The sequence below is a fragment of the Elaeis guineensis genome, chromosome 1 (genome assembly GCF_000442705.2).
Source record: "Elaeis guineensis isolate ETL-2024a chromosome 1, EG11, whole genome shotgun sequence".
NCBI classification, from domain to species: domain Eukaryota; kingdom Viridiplantae; phylum Streptophyta; class Magnoliopsida; order Arecales; family Arecaceae; genus Elaeis; species Elaeis guineensis.
In genome coordinates this window covers 167,118,736-167,136,579 of record NC_025993.2, presented here as the reverse complement: position 1 = coordinate 167,136,579, position 17,844 = coordinate 167,118,736, and the positions used below count along the sequence as shown (strand labels likewise).

At 38.1% G+C, this 17,844-nt stretch overlaps 1 protein-coding gene across 1 annotated transcript in view; it reads left to right on the top strand.

Moving 5' to 3' along the window:
- Positions 1-14,707, top strand: part of LOC105060269 (methyl-CpG-binding domain-containing protein 9) — a 33,461-nt gene extending 18,754 nt beyond the window's left edge. Inside the window, exons 9-10 of the mRNA XM_019845715.3 lie at positions 8,251-10,554; positions 13,765-14,707. Coding sequence (XP_019701274.1) covers positions 8,251-10,554; positions 13,765-14,016 — 2,556 coding nt within the window. The 3' untranslated portion in view covers positions 14,017-14,707. The remainder of the gene's footprint in view (positions 1-8,250; positions 10,555-13,764) is intronic.
- The last annotated feature ends 3,137 nt before the right edge of the window (positions 14,708-17,844 follow it).

Sequence of the window (17,844 nt, the reverse complement as noted above, 5' to 3'; positions counted from 1 at the left end):
TGCTCCTTGTATGTTGTATTCAAGTTTGTATGGGTCCAAAACACAACATTGTAAAATATAGAAGCATCATTTGGAATATGGATTGTGGCTTTAAATATTCCTGGTCATTTAGAATCATATTTTAGGTTTAGTTCAAGGGTTTGAAGCATGATGGGACTTGATATTCTTTGTTGCCTATTAAAGCCAGACTTAGCTTTACTGTTTTGCTAATTATCTTCTCTACAAAATGGAGAGTAACTCTGTTACTAAGGTTCTGTCCAATACGATCGGCCTTGTGATTCGACCCTTGTGCACTTCTTGCATGGGCTTTTCCATTATAGACCTCCAAATTCAAGGTATAATTTCGCTTTGTGAAGTGAATAATAAATTTTAGACTTACTGCTCCTGATCTCTCTAAGAGAGATCCGTTTTCTGAAGTCTTATATTCGGTAGATATAATAGATGCATGCTGTGTGGTCATAATTACTCTAGGTAAATCCGTCAAAAACCATGTGACTTTTGCATCCTTGCAAGTAGCTTGAAAATTAGTACCTTGCTTTTTCATATTGGGGAAGCTAATATGCAACTATTTGTATTATAAGCAACTTAGTTCGGTTCATTTACTCCCCGGTGTTTTGGCACATATGCCTGCGAACCTATTCTTCCCATCACCCGACAGTATGTTACACTTACTCTCTCCGTGCCTTCAATTGTGCATCTTATCAAGTGAGCTTGCAAAGTTATAACATGCTCCTTGAGCAGTGGCCTTACATTGCTTCAAAAGCAGCCTGTAATTGCATGTATTTTAAATTCATATTCCCAGTATATTGTCAATCGGGTGAGGATGTTGTTGCAAAAGAGCTTGTAGCTGCTAGATCAATTGATTGCTTATCAAAATATTATTTGTTTAGCTTCAGTCAACTTGTGTGCAAACGACAGGATAGTAATGCTTTTCCCAAAAGAAAATGTTTGCCTTCATGGTCCGTTGGTCACAGTTTCGGGCTATAGTCCCTGTTCGTGATGCATGTGAGACATGCTGTGGAAATTTTTATTTCCAGAACTGTGCAGTTTGTGCCAGAGTGTTTCAAGGCCATGGCTGCAGCTATGTCAAATATAAACAAATGCATATGATGGATGTAAAATCTGTAACAGTGGTCTTCATATTCGAAGAAGTTTCTTTCACTTTTTGTGTAAACAAACAGATATAAGTGATGAGATGATGGTACTACAGAACTCTAAGGTGTTTCTCCAATAACATGTTTTCTTTTCGATTGGCAGAACAGGATTCAGGGCACAATTATTTCTATATTACAAGGTTTAGAGCAGTCAGATGATTTTTTTTTTCTTTTTTTTGGGTCTGTTCCATCCAATACAAATAACCCTGTTAGTTGTGTGGCATAACATTCATTTTCCAACATGAGGACCTGACATTTTCAGCTAATGCTGTACTATACTTAATTCAGGTTAGGGCATATTGAAATTTTATAGAAGCAATTTATTGCATTTGTCACCTTGGTTAGTCCCTTTTTTTTTTATTGAACCATACAGTTGAAATGCTCCCCCAAAAGAAAATGTTTGCCTTCACAGTCCATTGGTCGCAGTTTCAGGCCATAGTCCCTGTTTGTGATGCACGTGAGACATGCTGCAGAAATGTTTATTCCCAGAACTGTGCAGTTTGTGGCAGAGTCTTTCCAGGCCATGGCTGCAGCTTTGTCAAACATAAACAAATGGCATATAATGGATGTAAAATCTGTAACAGTGGTCTTTATATTTGAAGAATTTTCTTTCACTTTTGTTGTAAACGAACAGATATAAGTGATGAGATGATGGTACTACAGAACTCTAAGGTGTTTCTCCAAGCATATGTTTTCTTTTCGATCGACAGAACAGGATTCAGGGCACAATTATTTCTATATTATGTTGTTTAGGGCAGTCAATTAGATGATCCTTTTTTTTTCTTGGTCCGTTCCATCCAATACAAATAACCCTGTTGTGTGGCATAACATTCATTTTCCAACATGAGGACATTGCACGATATTCAGCTTAAGTGGATGACCTAGAAACCCGATCTTGCTTCTTGCATTTCCATGAAAACAAGCACTGTCCTAAAAAGACACACCAACCAGTAATAGATCTCCTAGTGTTGGGGCAAACTCCTCAATCGGCATTAGCATATGCAGACAAGGACAGAGAGGTCTCAGAAGAAAACTACTGTCCTCGGTTAGGAGTACCCTTGAGGTAGCGGAAAATACGATGAACAGCAGCAAGATGTGTATGTCTAGGAGCAGTCATAAATTGACTCTCAGTATTCATAGCATAGGCAATGTCTGGGCGAGTAAAATTGAGATAAATGAGGGTCCCAACAAGTTTGCGATAATAGGTACGATCATCAAGTAGATTGCCAGCATCACTCCGAAGTTTGAGATTTACTTCCATAGGTGTGGCAATAGTGGGACTGTTTTGAAGCTGAGCAAGAGATATTAGATCATGCAAATATTTCTGTTGAGTCAAATGTATGTCTTTTTTGGTGCGATGGGCTTCAACACCTAAAAAGTAATTAAAATACCCAAGGTCTTTCATCTGAAATGACCGATGCAGCGTATCTTTGATGTGCTGTATTCCAAGAGTATCATCACCTGAGATCAATATATCATCAATATACACTACAATAAGAGTAAGACCATGAGGGGACCTTTGCAAGAAAAGGAATCTTGTTTGCTCTGCTGAAATCCCGCCTTCTGAATGGTATGTCGCAGCTTAGTAAACCATGCCCGTGATGCTTGTTTGAGCCCATAGAGTGATCTTCTCAATCGACAAATCAAGTCTTGTGATGGCAAAGACAATCCTGGAGGAGGTTTCATAAAAGCTTCCTCATATAAATCTCCATTCAAGAAAGCATTTTTGACGTCTATTTGAAATATAGGCCAAGATTTTGATACAGCCAATGCAACAAGAGTTCGAACAGTTGTCATTTTAGCCACAGGGGCAAAAATATCTTGATAATTAATTCCATATTCTTGATGATTCCCCAAGGCGACCAATCGAGCCTTGTAGTGCTCCAAGGATCCATCGGATTTCATTTTGACAGTGTAAATCCATTTACATCCTATGGGCTTGATGCCTGAAGGACAGGAAATGAGATCCCATGTGTTGGTTTTGACCAAAGCATCTAACTCCTCTGCCATAGCCTGTTGCCAACACTCATGCTTCACAGTCTGAGAGTATGTATTGGGGATGGGAATTGTGGACAAGGTAGAGAAAGGATGTTTCTGTGGAAGTGGATGGAAAGCCATATCGGTCAGGTGGGCGAGTGGATCTCCTAATATTGGGAAGTGAAGGAAATCTAGAGACCGGTGCAGGTTCAGGATCAGGGTCAACAGCAGGGTTAAGAGGTTCAGCTTGACCAGCACCTGGTGCTGTGGGTGTATCCCTTCGTTTGTAGACCATCCTTTGTTTGAATTTGCTGGAGGAATCTGCCTCATGAGTTGTGTCAAATAAATGTACAATGGAGGAAGAGACTTGGGGAGATAATGATGGGTGGTGGGAATAGAAGAAATATTTATCAAAGAATATGATTTTTTGAGACACTCGAATGCGTTGACTGTGAGGATCATAACATCGGAACCCCTTTTGATTCACTGCATAACCCAAGAATACACAGCGAACAGCTTGAGCGGAAATTTTATGACGTTCAAGTGGAGGAAGGTGAACAAAACAAAGACAACCAAAGGGATGAAGACTTCTATAATTTGGTTGTTCTTTAAAAAATTTTAAATAGGGACTGACATTCTCTAATTTTTTCGAGATCTGACGATTGATTAAAAACACAGCAGTCCTCACAGCCTCATCCCAAAACATTGGAGGAATTGCAGCATCAAGAAGCAGAGTGCGAGCGACATTAAGGATGTGTCTATATTTTCTCTCAGCAACACCATTTTGCTGAGTATAGGGGCAAGATCGTTGAGAGGTTATTCCTTTGTCTTGAAGAAATAATTGAAATTGATTTGATATATACTCTTACCCTGAATCTGATCGTAGGGTCTGTATACGTTTGTCAAAATGAGTTTCAACCATCGACATAAAGGCTTTGAAACAAGACAACACATCAGATTTTGCACGCAAGAAGTAGATCTAAGTGAACCTACTAAAGTCATCGATGAATGTGACAAAATATTTGTAACCCGAAGAGGATATAATTGGAGCCAAACCCCAGACATCAGAATGTATAAGTTCAAAGGATGATTGCGATACACGATTGCTCAAAGAAAATGGAAGAGTTTTGCTCTTCCCTTGGCAACAACTAAAACAAGGACATTGCTTTGGAATTTCAGATTTATTATGAATCAAATATTTCTTGAACATTAACAATAATTTATTTGAATTTGGATGTCCTAATCTACGATGCCAAAGTAGCCATTTATTGGACACAACTTCATGAGATGCAGACAAACCAGAGGGTTGCGGGAATATGTGATCCACAGTGAAGAGATGTCCATGCTTACTCCTTTTCCCGATCACTGTCCCTGAGTTCAGGTCCTGAATAATGCAGCCAGAAGGAGAGAAGGTTACATTGCAATGATTGTCTACAAGCTGTCCAACTGAAAGAAGGTTAGTGGCAATTGTGGAACAAGAAAAACATCAGAAACATTAAAGTTTTTGGATTGAATTCTACCCATTACCATAATAGGCAGATTTTTTCCATCAGCAATGTGAACTTTAGATTGACCATGGTAAGGAGATATTGAACAAAGGGTTTGTGAAGAGGATGTCATATGATTGGAGGTTCCAGAATCTAACAACCAGGGTTTAGAAGTATTTTTACCTAAAATTCTCATGGCAGACAAGGCAGACTGAATCATAGCTTGAATTGATTCAGTAGTGATTGAGTGATTACCAGCAGGTGTGGCAAGAGGAGAAGATTCTTCAGCTAAACCAACCGTGTGGTATGCCTTTCCTCCTTTGTTCTGAGGTCTCCGCCTGCATTCAGTCAAGATGTGGCCTCCCTTCCTACAATACCTGCAGAATTTTTCCTTACAATCTCGAGCAATATGTCCATATTTCTGGTATGAATAGCATTGTTAACTGCTGGGTATCTTTAGTTCTAGGTTGCTCCCTAAAAAGAAAAGCAAGATTTGAATTATTTACAGTCTTAGAATTATTGGCAGTTCCTTGTGAGAGAAGCCGTTGTTCTTCACGAAGAACCTCCTGAAAGCACTCATCTAGATCAGGTACAGGTTTTCGATTCATCAAAGTCCTTCTAACAGTCTCAGAATTAGATCTTAACTTCATGAGGAAATGATCTCTCATATTTTTGGCTTGCAAAGTTTGAATCGTCACCAAAGCTTCCGTAGGAACAGTTTCATATATGATAGAGTTGTATTCCAACCACAAGTTCATAAAACCAGAATAGTATTCCTGAATAGTCTTTGTTCCTTGAGTATATTCACCAATCTCAATTACAATATTGTATTTCCTAGAATCATTGTCTTGGTGATATAACTTCTTCAAAAAACTCCACATGCTTGCAGCAGTGGTGTGGGCCCATAGATTTATTCCAATTTGAGGTTCAACAGAACTCACAATCCAACTCATCACTTTTGCATTGTTTTTCTGCCATTGTTTTACTTCTTTTTCATTTCCTTTATCTTCCCTAGGTTGGCCTTCACTTCCATCAACAAAACCTCAAAGTTCTTGACCCATAATGAAACATCTTAAATGAAACTCGCACAAAAAATAGTTTTTTCCATTAAAGCATACAGGAATTGCAGCAGTTTTGGTGTTGGTATCCATTAGGAACAGAGATTTCGAAAGCTAGAGAGATCAAAACAGAAATAGTCAACAAACCTGACAGAAGTTTCTCAGAAAAAAATACCAGACCTTAGATTCCCACGATCTCAAGATGCTGCAGAAGAATCCTTGAATGAGGGCAGCGGACTCCAGAAAGCCCTCTAGATGAGGGCGGCAGTTTCAGAAGCCCTTGGCTCTGATACCATGACAAAAACACAAGAACAAGAATAGAGAGATGGTTTGGAATGCCAAATTTGCCCTGTCCTCCTTGGGATCAGAGAGCTTCCTTATATAGATCTTCAATAGAGAAAAATATATTAATACAGTCTATACCAACAACTATACAAAACAGGATAATCAATAATATTCTACAGCCCCGAAGATAGTAATACAACCTATAAAAATACAGCCTATATTTAGATTCCTGCTGATTGCTAAATATATTCTTACTGATTGCTATATTTAGATCCCTGTTGATAAGGTATTCTTGGATTTTGCATATATATTTAGATCCCTGCTGATAAGGTATTCTTGGATTTTGCTATATTTAGATTCCTGCTGATTGCTAAATATATTTCTACTGATACCATACAGTTGAAATACTCCCCAAAAAGAAAATGTTTGCCTTCACAGTCCATTGGTCGCAGTTTCAGGCCATAGTCCCTATTTGTGATGCAGGTGAGACATGCTGCAGAAATGTTTATTTCCAGAACTGTGCAGTTTGTGGCAGAGTCTTTCCAGGCCATGGCTGCAGCTTTGTCAAACATAAACAAATGGCATATAATGGATGTAAAATCTGTAACAGTGGTCTTTATATTTGAAGAATTTTCTTTCACTTTTGTTGTATACGAACAGATATAAGTGATGAGATGATGGTACTACAGAACTCTAAGGTGTTTCTCCAAGCATATGTTTTCTTTTCGATCGACAGAACAGGATTCAGGGCACAATTATTTCTATATTATGTTGTTTAGGGCAGTCAATTAGATGATCCTTTTTTTTTCTTGGTCCGTTCCATCCAATACAAATAACCCTGTTGTGTGGCACAACATTCATTTTCCAACATGAGGACCTGACATTTTCAGGTAATCCTCTAGTATACTTAATTCAGGTTAGGGCATATTGAAATTTTATAGGAGTAATTTTTTTGCATTTGTTTAGTCCCTTTTTTTCATTGAACTGTATGGTTGAAATGCTTCTTTGCTTGCTTGCCTTTGGTGAGTTAACTCTGTGGAAATCTATTAATGTGCCATTCTTCTTTATTCATGCTTGAAGCCTTGACAGCTTCGTGTTTCATCTTACTTGCCAGTTGCCATTACCCCTGTCATATTGGCCACTATGGCCACTTTTTTAGCATTGCATCGATCATGTTTCTTTTTTATACCATGGTATCAATTTTCTCTCTCAGTTATCTTGATATCAATGAACATGCAATTCAATTATGAAAGAACAGTAGCTTGCAACAAAATTGTGTGATATGTGCTATTCTTGTTATATAAAAGAACAATTCACCTGTTGACAGCGTCATGCTTTTCGTTGTAATATTAGTATGACAAGTTGTAGATTAGCTGTGGTCCTATTATTACCACCACCAGTAATAGGTATGTAACATATTGACGCTATCTGTCTTTGTTTAAATTTGGCTAGAGAAGGGAAAAAGTAAGGAACAGTATGATATGTGTTCAATCCTTATGTAGTATGAAATATGCAGTCTGACTTGTTTGAATTGCACAACACAGGTTACATCATATGGATTAACGGTTATAAACTCTAGGATGTCTGGCCTGCCTGTAAAAATATGATTTGGTGCTGTTTGGTTCATAAATTACTGTGCCCCACTCATGAAACCCGTGAAACCTCTGATGCATGGGCCCGTTCCATCTTCATATTGGAATGTGATATTTAAAAATGGCAAGGAGGCTAACAAACTAAGATAGTTTCAGTCCTTATTTTGCATGCCAAACAATATCATTCTCTCCATTCTGTCTCTTGTGCTATAGTTTTGTATATGATCCGTTGTTTCTTTAAAATTTTATGGAATGGTGTTTGTATTTCTTGTAAGCTGGTGGTCCAACCCATTTAGTAATTATCAATTTACAGAGTAGACCATTCCAGGTTTAATTTTATCAATGTCCTTGTGTTCTTTTGGTAGTAATTTGGACTTGATGAAGGAAACAGAGAAGTACATTTATGCATGTATGCCCTTGAATTCGCATGCATGGGGAATTTCTGCTTGCATTATAACAAGTTTGTGGATGCTTTTTGTGACTTTCTAGAATTCTATCTTGAATCTAAGCTAATAAATTATATGAAATCTTAAGTTGTACCGGTTTTATTTTTTAGTATGTGGTCTCTTATTATATTGTGAATGTGATTATTGAAATGTTATCCCAAGCACTTTGCTTGCTTGGCTTTCCTATGACAGAAAATTTACTTGCCATCTATATTATTCTGATATTTTCTGCTAAAATCTGTTGATTGCAGAGGATATTTTTGCTGAAATTTCTATGTGATGAAGTGCTAAACACTGCACTTATTCGAGAACACCTAGAACAGTGTGCTGATAAATCAAATGATCTGCAGCAGAAATTGCGTAATCTAGGTGTAGAATTGAGAAACTTGAAATCCAGAGAAGAATTGCTGGCAATGAGAGCTGTAAAGGAAAGTACAAGCAAATTTAGTGGAATTGGTGATGTTCCAGTAGAAGAGGATACAACTGCTATGCATGCTAGCCATGGTAGCCTGATGGGGCAGCAACAAAATTTCAGCAACAAAATGAACTATAATGCAACAGGTTCAGCAAATCCTCCGAAGGGGGCATCTATAACCATGGAGGACTGCCTTGAGGAGAATGGACAGGGAGCTGTCAGCAAGAATACAGACCACTTTCTGAGGAGCATAATGGATACAAATGCCCATGCTAAGAAACCCCAAAAGCTTATCAGTGATGGCCCTGCTTTGAATACAACATCGGTTCCTGGAAATTCATGTTCTAGTATGGATGTCAGTAAAGGAGATCAATTCAATGGACAAGATGAAAAATCATTAGTATTTTCCTCACAAAGAGAAAGTGATGAAGCTGGGAGAGAAGTGGTGACGAACATTGTAAGTGTTGAAAGGAATACCCTTGTGCCATCCAAAGCAGATATTACTCATGGACCTCATCTATTTTCTGATGGTGGGAAAACTGATATTGAAGAGAGTACTCGTTCAGTGCCGATGGGTTCTGTAGTCAATACCTTAGCTGGAGAACTGTCTGCTTCCAATCAAGATAGAACACTCCAACGAAGTCATGACAATATTGATGCCAATGTAACTGAGCCTGAAGGCATTAACCTTGAGATGGACTCTTTAAAAAATGAAATTTCACATCTGCAGGATTCAATCGCCAGTTTGGAGTCACAACTTATGATGACTTCTGTAAGAAGAGAATATCTGGGTAGGGATTCATCTGGCCGATTGTACTGGGTTGTAGGTAGGCCTGGTAAACATCCATTGCTTGTGGCTGATGGAAGCATGCCAGCGCCACATGAAAGAAGCGATATGTATCCAAGTGGGCCTCATTCTTGTAGCCCTTCTGATTCTGATCTGCATAAATGCTGGGATTTGTTTGAATCTGATCATGAAATTCAAGAACTTGTTTGTTGGTTGAGGGATACTGATCCTAGAGAAAGAGAATTGAAGGAATGCATCTTGCAGTGGCTAAGACTTCTTATGTACCAGGACATGAACCATGCACCTGATGATTTTCAACAAATATCAAAGTCATCCGTCTGTGAAAATTCTGCAGCTCCACACTGTTTAAGTATGAAGGCTGCAATGATTCTTGAGAGCAGGTATGGTCCTTTCTTAGAGCCAGAAGTAAGTGAAATCCCCAAAAAACGGGGGAGGAAGGCAAAGATAAGTCATGAGGAGAGAATGTATAGATGTGAGTGCTTAGAACCTGTATGGTCTTCTCGACACCACTGTCTTTCGTGTCACCAGACTTTTTGCGCTGTAACTGAACTTGAAGGGCATAGTGATGGAAAGTGCACTCCAAGCAATCCAGCTTCGGATGAAAGCAAAGAAAGTGATGATCAATTAAAAGGAAAGGGAGCAAGATCTGAGAGCATCAAAGAAAAGGAGCACTCTAGTGGTGTAGATATTGTTGAGACATCAAAGAAACAAAAGTTAGACATCTGCTCGGGGTTGGTTAAATTTCCGAGGAAAGTTTGCCCTTACGACCTTGATGAGATAAGTAAGAAATTCATCACCAAAAATTCTAATAAGGAGATGGTGCAGGATGTCGGGCTTCTTGGTTCAAATGGGGTCCCATCTTTTGTCCCTTCACCTGTATTTTTTCTTGATCCTGTATTAGTGCTGAACCAAAGTGAAGAATGGTTGCCGATGTCCACACTAAGGGAAGAAGCTGGCGCAAATGCATCCCGAGATGACATAAGAAATGGCACTGAACGAGCCGCTAAGCTGGCTCAAAATTGTGCTGGCAATGGGTCTGATGACCAGTTGGTAAAATCAAAGGGCTCCACATCAGATTATATGGGTGATGGAGAAGGCACACCCTCCATTACTAACACACAAGGACTGGAAGTTTCTCGCAGCTGCACAATTCCTGAGTCATCTTTGAGGCCTCTTGTGGGGAAAATTTCTCAAATATTAAAGCAGCTCAAGATCAACTTACTTGATATGGATGCAGCCCTGCCCGAGGAAGCACTGAGACCTTCTAAATCTCACTCGATGAAAAGATGTGCTTGGCGTGCATTTGTCAAGTCTGCAGAGTCAATATTTGAGGCAAGTTATCCCCTTGTGTTACTCTTTCTATGGCATCTTACTTTGCAGCTGTTTGTAGTTGGATATAGATTTGATTTTTTTTTTTCCCAGTCAGATTGCTGTTTAGTTTACCAGGTACAAAATTGCTGTCTGGCACTTCTCTCGCACTTGTATTAGATGAAGTGCAGGAAGTAAATTAACATCAAAAGGTTGGATGCATAAAAAATGCTGTCTTGATTAATTGCTGGCTTGGGTCAAGCCTAGATGTCACTAATGAAGCAGCTAGTTTATAAATATATGGATATGAAATAATGTTAGAGAACCAAGGTAGAGATGTGCATTGATGTATCCTAATATATGAGTTGGGGAGTATGACTCTGAATAGCAAGACCAAGGTTTGCCATATCGTACTTGACCGGGCATGGAGTGTACCGTATTGTATCGGTTTTGGTACCAGTACGTGGTATAAGGAACATTCCGACGCTCAGTTTGTTGAACCAGCTCCGTACCGATATAGTAACAGAGGGGCACTGGTACGGGGCTTAGTACCGAGATGGCATATCTTGAGCAAGACACTTTAAACAACTTCATTCCTAGAGGAGTTATTATGTTAAATATTAATGTTATGTAATTCAAGAACTTTTGTAAATGGAAAATCCCGATCATATAAAAAGTTTCCAAAAGAGGGTATAAATTTTAATCTCCCTTTAGAATGCCAAGTTTTTGATCTCCCTGATCTCTTGAAACTAGTGTTTGTCATACCATCTGATATGGGGCGTATCATATCGTACCGTACTGACACTATCATATTGGTGTATATTGTGTGTCAACTCTCTAAAAGGATGGTACCGATATAGAGGGTCTGTTACTGAGACAGGGAATCTTGCTTGAAACTATAACGTATCAATTACTAACTATACATATAATTTTGGATTTATGTAATGTGTTGCCTCTTCTTCTCATCATGACCTGCTAACTTGAGTATCTTTATAAGGGGATCCCAATGCATGAGATTCTTGCCTCTACAGGGTATGGGAAGAATCAAATGCATACATTCTTACCCTCATGTATGGAGAGGCTATTTTTGTATTTCAAGCTTGCGATACCTAAGTCACAGTAAAGCAATCCTACTAATGCGCCAAGTCCTGTCCTCTAATTTTTGCAATGTGATTTCTAATTTTGTGAGGCACTATCCTCTACTCCATGGTTTGTTGTACCACCCCGTATACCATCTGGTATGGGGCGTACCATACCATACCGGTGTGCCATACCATCCTATATCGACATTACCACACCATACCGAACTACGTACTGACACTATAATTGGATTTTACTGGTATGGGATCCAGAATTGAGATGGCAAACCTTGCTCTAATGTGTTAAAACGAGCAAGAGACTTTCCCTTCTCTTGCACTTCAGCAGCAGAAAGGCATGATACTTTAATTAAAACCTAAATGGGGAGTTCATGATAATTGGGTTTCCATTGTTGTATGAATACTCTTTAGGAAATTATCATCTCCATATCGTTGTTATGTTTTTGACTTGTAGAGTAAGCATGACCTTATAGTTAGATAGTTGGTGAAGCACCACGAAATAGTTAGCAGTCAGCAGTAAGATCAATGAGCATCTAGTTAAGCAGCTTTACTTGTTTAAGGTGGTGACGGCAAGGTCGCTCCTAAGCCAGATATTATCAAAGCCAGTTTGTCAACTTGCTTCACAACTTCTTTCCTTAGAAGAAAAAACATTCACTATAAAGCTTCCATGCCAATCAGGATTGCTGCCTGTATTTTTGCGTAGAACTGATATAAGCAAAATGTCATTGATGTAACTCATGATCAAGGTATGCATTCTTGGTATTGAACCCCATACCGGTACCCATCTATTACTATGGCGATACGTTTGTCAGTGGACAGGTTGGGCATACTGGCACTCGGTATGCCACCTGTACCGTATATCAGTTCGATACCTGTACGATATGGTACAGTTGGTATGTACTGGTATTGATTGGCACAACATTTCTGGTTCATGACTATACTGATACATTCTGCAGTTCAAGATTCAAACTATAGGTAAGCATTAAACTTTAAGCATCCATGAGCAAGAAGATGTTATAGACTTGTGTTCATTGTGTGACGAATGTCATTTAGAACATTAATTACAGTTTTCCCTATATAATGTTCTATCTTGTCTATACTATATATAAAAAGGGGATTTTCAAATTTTGACATATTCTCTGATAGATTCCATCTATCAAATTCTGTGACTAAAATACCCTTAGGAATCATCTAGGGAAAATACGACAAGTTCTCAAATACTTCTTTTTTACATGTGCATTTGAAAAACCAAAATTAATTTCCAATTCCTTATCTTAACACTGTTTATCAGATTAGGGACTTAAATTGGTAGGTCTCAAAAAAAACTCTCTCACTTGCCTTCTCTATCCCACCTCCTTTACATGTTGCGGAAAAACGGTATGCATGCACGCACTCACACATGCATGCATATATGCATATGTATATATGTACCAACCCCCTGCCTGTCCACTCTCCACCTGTACCATTCTAACCTCTCGTGCATTCAATTCATCTATTTTTTTATTTATTTTTTAATAAATTCAAGCACTTGAAATATTATCTTTATTTTAGTTTCAATTTTTTCCGGAAGGTGTGTATTTCATGTGCCCTAATTTTTTATTTATTACTGTTATAGTTTTTATGTATATTTATTTATAATTTAATATAATTTAATAACTTGTAGTCCTTTTTATTTTTATTAGTTCTTTTTTAAACATGCATTGCAGGGATTGCTAGTGTCTGTAAGAAGGAAAAAAAAAGAAGAAAATTTAGAATAAAGTCATTAGGTGATGGAATGTTTTAACGCCGGAAAAAATTTTCCCTGCTTAGCTTGGTTTCATCAGGTTTGGCACAAAACAGCTCATTTAGCTAATGTAGTCCAGAGATCCTATACCTGAGTGGTTTCGATAGAATAATAATATCTTTTCTTGGCATAGATAAGGCTAATCTTATCCAAAGTAGTAAGCTCAGGAGCTTATTACATGAAGATTTTTCATAAAGTAAGCTGTAACTTTTTGGCACTCAGAATTTTCTGATTTTTTTCTTGACCAATATTAGCTAAAGGGTTGCAAAGTGGTCAAGTAGGAGTAAGTTGTTATGAAATGAGATCACCACCCAGAAACTTGGTCTGACTGTGTTCTTACTGTATTACATGTAGATGGTTCAAGCAACAATCTTGTTTGAGGGCATGATCAAGACAGAGTACCTGAAAAACAGTTGGTGGTTCTGGTCCTCCCTCACAGCTGCAGCGAAGACACCAACAATTTCATCCCTTGCTCTCCGAATATACACTCTTGATGACTCTGTCATCTATACCAAGGACCTGCTTCCTGGTCCAGACCCAATGGATGGTTTGAAGATGACAAGCAAGCTAGGGAAGAAGAGAAAAGATATTGAAGCAGGATCTTAATGATGTGGTTAATTTACTGGAACCAAATTTTCATTCCTGCAGGGCTTGTGTGGTGGCAGCCTTTGATAATATGTATTGTCTTCCACTCTGCCTCATGAGTCATGATACTCATGGTGAACCAGGAAAAAGGAGAAGATTTCAGTTTTATTGCTGTTGCTGCCTGTGTACATATGTTTAAATTCTTCAACTGACAGCACTGACAGAATAGAAAGGTTGCCTGGTTGAGAGCCAGAGACCTACCGGGGGTTTATCAATTTTGGTTGGATGGAATCAGGTTGGGCTGTCTGTGATAGTGCACAAGTTTCTTCCAGAATGATTCAACTCAGCAGCAAGCTGTTTGCAGGGGAAGTGACCTGCAAGTGGCAAAAATTCATACAACATACAGAATGCAACCAATGTAAAAGAAGCTGTTGCTGTACCCAAGCTTAATCAAAGTGCCAAATATAATTTGGTCATCTCTCTCTCTCTCTCTGTGCGCGTGCGTGCGTGCGTGTGTTGTGCATGTGCTCGCGTGTATGCATGTGCACATGGAGATGGGCAACATTTTTTACATTCAATTGTGCTTCTTTATTCATCTTTTATTTCTTTCCATCATATGTAAATGCAATTGTGCCTTCTAGTCAAGGTTATGGCTGTGGTTCTGCAAGGTCGGAAACAGGCTTCTGTTAATTATTACTTAAGTTTTCATTTATATGGTTGGGGTGGTGCCCTGGGCCGAGCAAGGGGGCAGCCAGATGGAGTTGCATCATCATGATGTCAAGCAAGACCAGTCATACAGCAGAGAACATGTTAACTTGGCTAATTATTATTAGAATTTCTGTAGCAACTTGGAGTAGAAAGTATCCTGCTGATACCTTTAAAATAACAACGCTTGATGAGAAAATAAATATTTGGATATTACTCACTAATTGAAAATCTCTTATATAAGAGGGTGAATTGAACATTCGTCTGATCTACTCTTGCTTGGCTCTTCTGGTCAACAGGGGCTTTTCTTTAACCACGGTGTGGATGGTTGGTTTATCTTTTCGGTTTTTTAAGTCGCAGATGGTTTATTCCTTGTGTCCGTCGGCAAACACATCAAAAAGCGAACTGCCGAAGTGGAACCTCAGCTTTTTGCAATCAACTTATCTTGCTTTGGTGGTCTGAATGATTCTTTCCTTGCAGGTCGCAGGAAAATGATGCATCGCTAGAATATAGCAGTGCACGACGAAACAAATAGTTCCAAAAGTGATTCTATCGATGCAGGTTTTATGTTTTGAGAAATTATTAAAACATTTTCGATAAAAGAGATTTATTTGTGCTCTCAAAATAGAAGAAAAATATATGTTTTCTTAGGGTCATTGACTCACTGAAGTGTTCTAGCTTGCTTGTGTCGGTAAGACGAGCTTTATAGAAAGTAATCAAGCACCGGCAACCTGCAGAATCCAAAGCATTTTGTTACTAATTTTGGTAAACGAACCTTGTTAGTTAGGACACGGCCGTGGCCCGTGTAAGAGGCCTATGCAGTACGGCCTGACCTGTGGTTAAACGTCTCGAGATGCATAGAAGAGCACATGGGGTGGGGTTGATCTCTGTCCCTCCTTTTCTGTTAGACGTTTGTAACAAGCAGCGCATCTTGACCTTCTAAAAAGGGTGCATGTGAATGAAGTCTTACAATGACTTTAAACTAGAAACTTTTGATATACAAATCCATACGATAATTACAGTGCAAGAATAAATGGTTGAATGTTAAGATATTTTCCAGATATTTCTTGGCGCCGATGAACATCTGTCTCTTTGTACGCTCCATTTCGAGAGGAACGCAAACAAACCCGTGAATGGTTCTGTGTTTGTTACTTTATATATTCCACCATTTATTACCAACAACTAAAGCACGCGGATGTTCAAGCGGTCTCGCACCATGAACTAGGGCTGAGCAAATAATGAAAACTTGAAGAAATTCATCCAATCCGATCTAATAAACATTAGTTTCGGATCAATTAAAAGATATAAATTGAATGAAATTAGATTGAAATTTGTAAAAAATTGATTATTTATGGTCGCATTCGATCCTTACATTTTTAATCTACATAAAATTGAATCCAATTGATGTAGTATTTTACAAACTCACTTTTATTTTGGGACTATGTTATTTAAATTTCAATACTTCATTCTAAAAAATATCATATTATCTATTTGAATTTATAAAAATATTAATATTAAATTATTGATGAAAATATAATAATTTGAGATAATTCTAAAGTGGAAGCGTTTAAATATAGTTGCTTTGAGATAAATTTTTTTTTTTGTTTGATATAAGTTCAAAAATAATAAGTTTAAAATTTAAAATTTATAAGATTTAAATTTTTTTATATTAAATTGATAAAAAAAATAAATAAATTCAAGTGAGTTAATATTGGATTTAAAATTAATATTGGATCAATATTGATGTCTAAACTGACACAACCCATCTAAATCCATTACAAATCATTCACTTCAGTTTCAAACAGTTTATATATGATAAACAATCGATAACGGATTGAATTTTATTCGATCTAATTAAATTTTATCGGATAAAATTTTTTTATCGTATTCAACCCATGCTCAGTTTGACTGTGAATGGCATTTTTTTTTTGGGTACAAACCACGAATGACGTTTGTACGTGAAGGCCTATCTCAATTTCCGGGATGCCCAGAATAAGGCCAAATAATAATAATAATAATAATAATAATAATAAAATGATCGCAACTTTGTCCGATAAGAATACCCATGTTAGAATAGGAACCAGCTCCCCTGGTTTCCTTTCTTCTCAAAAATAAAATAAAATAAAATAAAAGTAATAGCATGTTCTCTTGTGTATTAATGTTAAAAATCAAATATGCATCTCTCAAGTTTGAACTTTCTGTTCTCACACTGATGGTCTTGATTTTTTGTAGATTGAAATTAATATTTATCACTGCATGTATGTTCTGTTGAACCGTCCGTCCAAATCCAACAGATCACAGCCCTCCTAATTCCTAAGCTGTAGATATTTTCCATGGTTGGAACTGCAGAAGGTTTTTAACTCTTGGAAATCTAGTCTTGGGGTTTCAAATACACCATTCTAATAAATGGACCTTTCTTTTCCTCTTGTGAATCATGTTACCAAGACGCATTGATTAAAGATCTCGTGTTTGTGGAAAAACTATCTAGTTTGGCCGCGTCAATATACAGTAAAGTAGTTAAGTAGTAGAAAGAAAGAAACCCTCCTCCGGGATGCACATGCAGTGATTAATTATTAGTTAGTTACTAAAAGCCGCATACGGCCACGTCCGGGAGCCGGGTCCTACTCTAACGTGTGTGTTCTGATTGGACCCAACGACATACAGCTACTGAGAAAGAATCTATCAAGAGTTCGATCTCTACGTTTCCAGTATGGCTTTGATCTTAAAATTACACTGCTTGTCTCGATTACATGAATGCATGTCACGTCAACACTTCTGTATTTGTAGTACTGGATGATGCTAGAAGGCAGACAATTGCAGGCCATTGTCAAGGAAATAACTCCGCCCGACAACAGTGTCACCCCCCTGGCCGTGCATGGGAATTTACTTGCTCAACCTTTCTTCAGATGTTTCTGATCTTTGACATGCTTTAGACCTTTTGTTAAAATGTTTGGAGCTTAAGAAGGTCGGTCTCCTTTTCTGAACCGGTGCGATTTTCAGAAAGGCGACATGCTTCAGACCCCGCGGGCCCTGCAGCCGGGTGGACAGAGGTCAGCTGGTGCTCAGCTTTGAGTTGTTGGATTTTTATATTTTGGTGGGCATCATCCTGACAATATCACTCAAACGCAGCGTTTCTGGTTGCGT